At 45.5% G+C, this 10,153-nt stretch overlaps 1 protein-coding gene across 8 annotated transcripts in view; it reads left to right on the forward strand.

Moving 5' to 3' along the window:
* The window catches only part of NEDD4L (NEDD4 like E3 ubiquitin protein ligase), a 76,657-nt gene that overhangs the window by 34,662 nt on the left and 31,842 nt on the right, over positions 1–10,153 (forward strand). For 4 of the 8 annotated variants that reach the window (XM_057383479.1, XM_057383476.1, XM_057383478.1 and 1 more), the window contains exon 5: positions 381–434. Coding sequence is in view for 4 of the 8 variants with exons in the window: in XM_057383472.1 (XP_057239455.1) it covers positions 3,551–4,708 (1,158 nt within the window). In the remaining 4 variants the exon portion in view is untranslated. Of the gene's footprint in view, positions 1–380; positions 435–1,616; positions 4,709–10,153 lie in introns of those variants that run through there. The other 4 variants (XM_057383472.1, XM_057383473.1, XM_057383474.1 and 1 more) reach the window with 1 other exon arrangement.

The raw sequence follows: 10,153 nt of genomic DNA on the forward strand, positions 1-10,153 counted from the left end.
GTGATAAATGGGATAGAGACAGTGAGCGATGGACAGGCAAAAATGTATCTGAATGTGGAATTCTGAAGGAAATGCAGCAAAACTCTTGCTCCTCATAAATCAGTCAGTCAGGGAGCCTGGTAGTCTGTCCAGCCTGGGACTGGGGTTCTCTTCCAAGGAAATGCAATAACAGAGCACAGCAAATGAAAGCTTTCACGTCAGCTGCCAGGCTCTTCCCAGTTGCAGTAGGGTTCTGGGGCACTGGTGCTTTAAGTAAAGATTTGCATCAGACCTGTTAGTCCTGTCCTGTTTGCCTTGGTTTGATTGCTGCCTSAGTTAGTACCCACATACTGTCATTRGCCAGCTACTGAACTTGCAGTGACATTTGGATTTTCTCACAGGTAAACCCAACCAACCATCGTCTCCTGTTCGAGGTGTTTGATGAAAACAGACTGGTGAGTGCTTGTCTYAGTTGTGTTATACTAATCACAGGGCTCTGTGTGATGCAGCTGATGAAAATAAAATACAGCTTAAAGGTCTTTAGTTGTTATTTCAGTGAGCATGCCAAGAAATGTAGATAAATGCATAGAAACATTTGGGTTTGGGACTAACAGGGCACTAAAGTAAGTGCCATGCTGTGTCAGACCAGAGTGTTCTTCTCAAAGTGAAACCCTCACTGTGTCCTTCTCTAGACCTCTCCACTGCAAACCAATAAAGTGCTGACTTTCTAGTCACTGATGAGCAGCTGCTTCAGCCCCTCATCATTTTAGTGTCCGTTTCCAGTCCCCTGATGCTGCTGCATCTTGCTGTGGAAATGGTTACCAGAGCTGCACCTTGTGCTCACCATGTGTGTGTGAAGGTTTGAGGTCATGGCAGGGTGGTCTGGGGGGTTTCAGTTTTCTGCCTCACAATGTTGTTAGTGGGTTAGTCTTTGGCTGGACAGTAACTATCCTAGGGGAGGCTGTCACCATCTGACTGCTGCTTGCTTTTCTGATGGTTGTGATCCATGGCATCAGTGACCCATCCAGGGTTAAGTGTGTCAGTGCAGCAGCACACTGGTGCATGGCTCTTGGGGGTTTGCCTTTTGAACATTGTAGCACCATCTCTGTGTTGGTRAGACCAGAAATAAACATTTTCTGGGCTGGAGGCAGTACAACCTCTAGCAAACTTGTTTACTTCCTGAAGATTAGTATAGGAATTGTGAACATAATTTCATTTTAAAAGAAAAAAACAAACCAGCATAGAAACATCTGTATTCATTGAACAGGTTCTTTGCCTCTGTCTTTGTGATAAATAAACAGCAAAGGAACCACACCAGCTGTAGTGATGGGGAAAAAGAGGACCTGGCAGCAGAATGTCTGGATCTTTCCTSAACAGGAAGTAAACTGGTAAATTAGTGGCAGTGTGCCTCTACCGTGGGCTGACACAGAGCATATGTATTTGCAAATAATGAKCACAATGACTATTCAAACTGCAATGTGCCATTGGAATGTAAAGGTGCCACAGGAACAGGGATGTGGGTCAGGGAAAAAGGTTCCACATGCAGTGACAGCTGGGAAATGGCAGGTTTGGGATACTCATTTTAGACATGTTGCTTTGGATTTTCGAGTTTGGGTGTGCAGTACAGTTTCTCTACCTCTAATTGTTGAACCGATTTGTGTGTGTTCTCCTTGTGGTCCTACCATCAAAGTCAGTCTGTTCTTGGGCTTGAAATGTTCTGGCCAAGGCAGCACCTGGGGTTAGGACCAATTGCTTTCCTTGTAGGAAKTCTATGGCAAGGCAACTACTTTGGGGGGTTTGGAGTAGCAGGTTTCCATCAGGTTGTGTTTGCAGAAAGAGGAGACACTGAACTGATTATTTTGGCTTTACTCTGACATACTTACTGTCAATACTTAATTAACATTTATTGCAAGGGCTTTGTTTCTTCTTCTTGCTCCCAAATTACCAAAGCACTCTCTGTCTCTGCCGTGTCTCCTTGCCTTTCTATTCCCCAGTCTCAACAGAGGAAGATGTGATACAGCTTCATTTTGGGTGCAGAGACCGTGTCCTTGGGTAATACGTTTTAGCTGAAAAAATGGGCTAAAATATTACCAACAACTGTGCTTCTTCAAGGCAATCTCCAGGACCATTGCAGTGTGGAAGCCATTCACGTTTTTCTTATGGCTCATAATCCACATAAAACAATGGGGCATTGTGCTGGCTGCTGGCAGTTTGATCAGTTTGAGCTTGGTAATTTTCTGGCTTTTGAAAGCAAGTTGCTTGCAAGCAGAGTTCAGATGTCTCAGTAGAGGACTGACCCATCACATACAAATTTTCATGGCTGTTGACACGATTTAGGCTTTCCAGTTCTCCCAGGGAATAGCTGTGCAGGCCCTGAGATGGAGCTGCACTTCTGGCTAACCGGTTTGTTTTCCAGTAAATGCTAAGAAGTGTGCACAGCATTCACACGTGACTGCCCTCGGGGCACTGAGTATCTGTGTTGTAACAGAGCTGATTTAGGGTGCTTGGTTCACATTCTGCTGTATCCTGTCTGCCCATCCTCCTCCTGAGCTCTTGTGCAGAGTGTAACTGGACTCCGTGCTGGCAGTGCCAATGGTGGCATTGCTGACTCCCTCGCTGGAGGCCGGCCAGGAGCAGGCAGTTCTGTACAAGGTCTGAGACAAATCAGTACAAACCGACATGCAACCCCCGGCTCTGCTTTTCCCTGGSCTGTACTGCGTGATAAAGCTGCAAAAGGAGCTTTGTGCACTGCTGTCCTGCACTTCTCTGCAGGTTTTACTGTGTGAGAGTTCTTTGCCATATGTATGATTGCTTTGTTTGTARTTTGTAGTTACTGGAAAGGGAGTGCAGGTTATATTGCTGTTGGGGCTTTTTAAAAGCAAGAAATTTGCTGCTTAATGGTGTTATGAGCACGGTTAAAATTGAAAGCATAACCATGCTATATTTATTCCTGTTTTGTCATGACAGCCCAGAGCTATAACACACTGAAAGGATATGCTTGAAGGAATTTTCCTCATTTGCATGTGATGTTGACTTAAACTTTTAACACAAAATGGAATTGTTTTTGTTGTAGTTACATTTTTCTGCAAGTGCTTTATCCAAGTGTGCCCAGTGAATCTGATGTGGTTTAGATTTATAGCAGTGCTGAGTGTGTTCGCTGCCTCAGTCAGCTGCGAGAGCGTTCCCGCTGGGGCCACTCCTCCCTGATGGAAAAGGAGCAGCTGGGAAGGTGCTGTTTCAGGCTCTTGCTGGCATTAAAAAAAAAAAAAAAAAAGGAAAAAACAAACTCGCCACACGCTTACATTGGAGAGGGGGAATCAGGCCACGTGACTGCCGCCATCCTACCCTATGTCACCGTGTGTGTAGGAGCGCTGACTGCTCCTGCCCAATCATGCCTGGAATGCTGCTTGCCACTTGGGCTATTTCTGCTATCTGTCGCTCCCAGGGCTGCAGTGCTAACCGTTTGGCAGATGGGACACTTTTTCTTGGAGTTTATGTCTTTGGTTTTTAACTTCTGGCAGTGCCTGAATTGTTGCTGTTCTCCCTCTCCTTTTCTCCTCTCTGTAAAACCATGGCCCATCGGCTGCGGTTTCATTTTGGCTCKGGGAGAAGCAACACAGCCCCCGAATCGGAGATCCTCGCCCGGGACAGAGAAGATGACGTTTTCATGGCATTCCACACCTTGCCGAGAAGAAGCAGCCCTCACGCGTTCTCGCGGCACGGAGCGGATTGCGGCGGCGACAGAGATTTGCACGAAATGGGCTCCTTGAAGAGGAGCACATCCATGTTTATCCCCCAGCTGCTGAACGGCGTCAGCACGCGCCCCACCAGGAGCTCGTCCATGCAGATCTCACTGCAGCGCAAAGCTGCCGACGGCTGCGCCGATGAGTGCGCTGCCCCGGAGTCTCCGGAGTCGCCCTGGCACTTCTCGGACCTCAGGGAGCCTTTTGCATCCCCTGGTGAAAACCACTCTTCTCCGAGCAGTCCACAGGTGACTCCTGGCAGTTCTCCACCCAGGCTGRTGGAGGACTTGGGGCAGCAGACAGATGGAACTGTTGGCTGTAAGCGTAGAGTGCTTTGTAGTGTTCCTTCTAATAACCAGAGCGAGGAGGCTCTGCTGACTGCCCAGCGAGATGAAGCRAGTGAAGCGGCCTCAGGTTTAAACATAAGTGGGGTGAGGATTCAGCATCGAGCCTCAAGTGCRGATGTGCCTCAAGTTACTCTACTTCCCTTTGGTCCTGAGGCTCCAAACAATGCTCCCACCCCTGAACCCCGACGCTGGTCCTTGCAGCATGTGCCAGATCTGTCAGCAAATTCAGGGAAAAAGTTCTTTGTTCTCCAGTTACAGCAGCCGCAGACGAGCAGTGCTGGCGCAGGAGGTGGATGTAACTTTGGCTTTACTGGAACWAAAGGGGACAGGTTGGTCAGGTACCCTCGGATACGGCTGGAAAGGAGTTCTTCCTACCCTGTCCAGCCACCAGCAGAAGGAGTTAACCCCACGGCTGATGGGCTCAATTCGGAGCTGCCTGCAAACRGCAGGAACAGGGCAGAAATACCTGGAAGCAATTCCGTAGAGCGGATGCCTCAAGGGCAGGGATGCTTGTTTAAAATCAGACCAGATCAAAACACGAGGCAGCAGCACTTCAGGATTCTTGTCACACGTGGGCCTGAAGAACAAAGTCAGGGTGTTGGTAAAGAGGGTCGTGGCACCCCTGGTCCTACGGCAGCTGTAAGTACGATGCTGGGTGTGCTGTGCTGGTAAAGTTTGAGTGCTGCTAAAACACAGATTGCCTTACAAARGCTGCCCGACCAGAGCCAACTGCAGCATTTCCATTGTTAGTGCTGGAATGTTCTGCATTTCTCTGCAGCAAGCCACSAATCGTCTTTATTTCTAATCTAACKTAACTTTGCTCTCGGTTATGATTMCATCCAGTGCAATATTTCCAGATCCTACTGTCACATGTTTCTTAATTCACTGTTACATCAGCTGGAAAGATTTTAAAAATCAGAGCATTCAAATAGCAAATTAAGTGTTCCTGTTAGTTTAGTTGACTGAGACCTTGCTGCATGAAGAACTCTTCATGCACTCTGGTTTTAAAAACAAATACTTTGGCACCTTCTAAGTGTGATGGACACACAGGTGTACCTCTGCATACTTGAAAAACGTGTATTGTAATGTAATAGTTACTAAGACTACGGGAATCTTAGGATAGCTCCAATCGAAACACTGACTTAGATAAGGTACCAAGAAGTCTGGGGAAAAAAATAATATTTGTTGTAGAAATTTTTCTTTTCTTCCTTCTGGAAGTGAAAAACACATAATGTGTTTTGTATTCCACAAGTCCTGATCCAAGTCTAGGTAYGAGTGGCTYRGCACAGCTCAGCAAACAGTCTTGTTGTTTGGATTTGTCTTGATTTGGTATTAGGATGRCAAAATTAATCTGGGTGTGCTTTCTTGCAGCGGGTGAGGATTGACGGTTGATGSTTTTCAGCCACTTTTTCAAATCCCAAAGTAGGAATGAATCTGAAGGGTTTGGATTAGTCATTTGCTTAAATTGCTTTGCTGTGCAATCCAAGACGGCCCACTCGAGTTCCCAGCTCAGGGATGCTGTATTTAGCATTGCAAGCTCCGGCTCCAGCTGTGGCACAGTCGCTGAGGAGATTTCAGCCTCCATGGCTCCTGTGCTCTCAGGCATTGAAATGTGCCACAGGGACAGCTGCTCCCTGCAGCAAGAACAGGGATGACTCTGCAGCTTTCCCATGGAAAGCCTTGTGGGCTCGGTGGTTTTCCAGTAGAACCTTCTTTTGACTTCGTCTGTATTAGGAGTATCAAATCAGAGTATTCCTCAGCCTTTAATTTAAAGGAGTAAAATAAAAGAAATCCCTTGCTGGTACAGGTTTGGTTCCAGRATATGTAAGAGAGCAGGAAAACGTATGTCTGRTTTTTGCTTTCCTATTTATTATCCRTTGTTCCTTTCTAAGATTGGCTGTTGATGGAGCTGTGGGGTGTCAGAGACAGAGGCAGCAGAGGTTTGCAGAGATGTGCCCTGGGGTCTGTGCAGCAGTTCTCATTTTCCTAAAGGCTCTCCCCACCAAAGTCCATGCTTTCATCCACCCTGTGGTAACATTCCCATACTAAAGACGTGCTTTGGTATTCCCAGAGGTGAATGAGGAAATTTGTTCCCCTGTGCTCTTGGTTTGAGTGACCATGTGGAATGGCAGGCACAGAGGCACTCAGCCCACACAGCACTGCAGGGCAAGCACTCTCAAAGGAAAAAAACTAATTGAAACTTAAACTTTTTTTTGTGGTGTTTCTCATTTTTATAGTAAATCCAGAAATGCTGTGGGTAGAGGTGGTGGACTGGGCACGATGCCATGGGAAGTGTGGGGAACGGAATCATTTTGGTGCAGGTTTTGTTGTATTTTTTGACCACAGAACATTCCTTGGTAAGGTGCCATTTCTAGTCTAGTCCACAGCAGTTTGTTTGGAGGATCTATGATGGGAGTAAAGGAGTGCCTGAAACACCTGATCTCTTAAGCTGAGGGGGGAGGTTGCCATGGTTTATAGTTGATAGTGTGAAAAAGCATAACTGTGCACGTCCCAGTAGAAGTTTGTGTGTATGTGATTGATATAGGGCCTGGGCCGGGCTGGGAGCAGCAGCTGCTGCAGCCGGATTTATCTCACAGCAAACATCCGAGCGGGCGTCTGCAGTCCTGCTGCTCCGAGTGCTTGTGACCTTGCAGATATCTGCTCTTTTAGACAAGTGCTTTGGGGCAGGCAGGATGTCTTTCATTACCAGGCAGAGTAAAATAYTCAGTAAAGGCTGAGCTCGTGTCATAATGAAAAATTTTATTTGGAAGCCTTGTTGCAAATTCTTTTGCCTGCTCTGATATTTTATGTTCTATGCAATAGAAGGTCTGTGCGCTGTGCATATCCCACATTCTGCTGTTGTTTATCATTGGGGACTGTGAGTGCAGAGCTGGATTTGTGGGAAACACTTCAAAAATGTATCGGACAACTGTTGGAGAGAGCTGACAAAGGCATCTTTGTGAGCAAAATACAGCGTGCCCTAACGAAGTGTTACAGGAGTAGGACCGAATTACATTTGGTAAACAAACAGAAATGGCACCTCTGGGTTCTGCAAGTCTGCATTTCTTACAGCTCAGCTCTTCCTCTCCTTTCTTAGAAATCATTTTAGAATAAATATTGTGAAAATACAGCKGRTACTTSCAGRGATGAGGCATCCACAGCTTCTCTGGGCAGCCTATGCCACCCACCGAGTAGAGAATTTCCTCCCAATATCTGATCTAAATCTCTCCCCTTTTAGTTTWAAACCATCCTCCTYTGATCTAATACTGTGTGCCTCTGTAAAATCTTATTCTCTCACCTGCCCACTGCAGGGCTCGCTGCCTGGACTGAATTTCTAGAAAATAAATCTTGTCCTTAGCTGGACATTTAAATGGCTGAAATGAATAGTGAATTTCCTGTGAATATGCTGGCTCTCCACTTGCTCTGCAAGGAGTGCAGCTGGCCATCTGGAGAGCCTCTGCTCTCTGCAGATAGGCTCTGTTGACAGCTGCAGGTAGAGGATGATGGATTCCATCCCTTGGGTCTCTTTAGCTTATCTGTTAAGGACAAAATCAGCTCTTCTCAGTAAGAAATCACCTGTCCTCCTCCTTAATTCTCCTGTCCATCAGCTTGCAGGTCTGTTCTGAAGCACTCTGGCTGTTGGGGAGGGGGTAGGTGGGCACACTCAAACCCAGGCAGAGGCAGGAGCTGGTTTTCAACATGKGAACTACCAAGGACCTGAATGGAATTTGCTTTTTTGTTTTTTCCCTGTGAGTGGAGGACAAATAGTGCAAAGCAAATAGTGTAAATTAGCTTGCAGAATCAAGAAACTCATCTGTAATTTTTAGTCAGGTTTTCAGAGAGTCAAGAATTGGCAGTGTGGTCTTTTCCCCCATCCCTCCACATTCCCAGAGCTCCTTGGGAAATGATTCTGAAKTTTTGGTTTTCTCCCTGAAAGCTTTTGGTGTTTCTCTGTGAAGAAACCAGAATAAATCTTTGAGCAGCAGAGATAGAAATAGTATCACTTTTTTAGTAGTAGTAATAAACTCTTTGCTCCTGCGTGGAAAAACTGTATGTGGAGTTTGGATACACAGCAGTCTCTAAAGTGGAGAATTTMTAATGGAAATGCTGATGTGGGCTTAACGCTGCAGGTGCCAGACAGAGCTGCCTCGGTGCAGATCTAGCCACAGAAAATTAYAGATAAGAAACAAGTCTTGATTGCTTTTTGTGCTGTTCAGCTGCTTTTCTATGTGAGAAAAGCTATCAAGTAATGATGGGTTTCAGAACGTGCATGTTTTGTGCACAGGAACAGAACAGAAGTTCYGCATGTGAACTGAAGTTTTTAGTTCAGCAGCTCTTCCAAAGCCAAATCTACCCTGTGGTTACTTAGTTTCCAGATTAAATCTCATTGTGAAATGTATYACTGTGTCTCTTTATCTAAGAAGAGATGCTTTTCACCTAACAGGATGGCGTTGGGAGCTGCCAAAAGTCAGCAGTTATGTGCAGAAAAATAAATTATTTAAACCATCAGGATGACCAAGCTTTCTGTCTCCAAAAGGAATGAAAAAAAAACCCTAAAGGGAAATCAAAAAAGTGTGTGGGAAAACCTACTTCCAGCCTGAAGGCAAAGGAATGAGATGAGTTGTTCAAATCAAATAAAAAGTGCACCATGTGCTGTGGTGTGAGTGCAGAGCTGGCAGTGCTCTGGTGGAAATCTGCAGCTTCCCTGCCAGCCTGGCTTGGAAATAACAACTTCCAGGCTGTATTTTATGGATGCTGAAAAGGAATTTTTATTAATTTGTTGTGAGAATTTTCTCCTCAGTGAGAGATTCTGTGGCCTGACATGATTGTCAGGTTTGTCTGAGTGCTGCATCTCTGGGGAAGAAAGGGGAAAGGAAACCCCAAACCTCTGTGAGCTGTAAACTGAGCTCTGTCTGAGCAGGAGTGCTGCCAAAGGAAGAGAATGTGCTCAGGATGGCTGTGCACCTGCAAGGACAGACAGTCTGTGCTCCCAAAAGGTTGCTCTATTTGCATGGCAGCCATCAGGGAAGGAAAAGCTGCAGATCCATCTGCATTTTCCTGGTGTTCCTGGGGCCAATTCCCCTTTCCTGGCTCTTGCCGTGTGTCTGTCAAATATCTCTCCTTTTTTCTGCCCTTTTTGCTTGCCAGTCAGTTATGTGCAGTCACACCTACAAGCATTAAGACAACAGTTAAAATTAAAAATGTTACACTGCAAGTAGTTAAAAACGTAATTCATTATTAGCTTGGATGTAATCCAGGGCCTAAATTCACTTTCGTGAGTCAGTTCTGGTGTTAAAAATTGCATAATGAAATAAATTATATTTGCCATGTCTCTGATGTGAGGCTGCATACCAGCAGTTTCTGAGAGGGTTTAGTAACACATGAAGTATGAAAGAGGGATTTTCAGAAATCAATTAATTCGTGGTGACGTTATTTGAGATTTATTACATGTTTTTAATTTACTGTGCAAAAATACCTAATCTTAACTGAACAAGTGAAATACAGGGTTTTTTTGTTGTTTGCAAATGTGGGGAATGGCACACTGGCTGCAAGGGAAAACCTTCCAGGAACTGTTTCACTGTGGGAATTGGTCTAAATAGATTTGTTTTGGTCTGATGTCACCATTTTTTCATATCTTTTTGGCCTTGCAAYATCCAGCCCAGTGCAAAGGTCTTAAAGGAAAGCAAACCATACCTACTTGTATTTAATATGAGAACAGAAATCAAGCCTGGCTTGCTCTTGCCATCCCCGCAGTAAACMTTGTGGTGCTTTTCTCTTAGGGAATGAACATTGCATTGTGCTGGGGTTTGGGGATTTTTCCCCCTTGACTTAGGTTAAATTGAAAAGAGGAGGGAGAGAAGGGTTTCTSTATGGGCTTTAGTCACTCCTGTCTAGGCTTGTAAATCCTGTGAATTCASTACAATTAACCAGCTGCCCAAAGTTTGCCAGCCAGAGTGTAAAATGTACTTTCATTTCCCATTGAAGAGAAGGATCTGATCTCTGCAATGTCTCAGCCATGCCTGTTCTCTCCTGTAGTGCCCTGGCAGTGCCAGGAAGGCCTGGGAAGGGGATGGTTCTGGTGCC

The sequence above is a fragment of the Malurus melanocephalus genome, unplaced genomic scaffold (assembly GCF_030028575.1).
Source record: "Malurus melanocephalus ecotype Western Australia unplaced genomic scaffold, MMel_1.1 scaffold_636, whole genome shotgun sequence".
NCBI lineage: Eukaryota > Metazoa > Chordata > Aves > Passeriformes > Maluridae > Malurus > Malurus melanocephalus.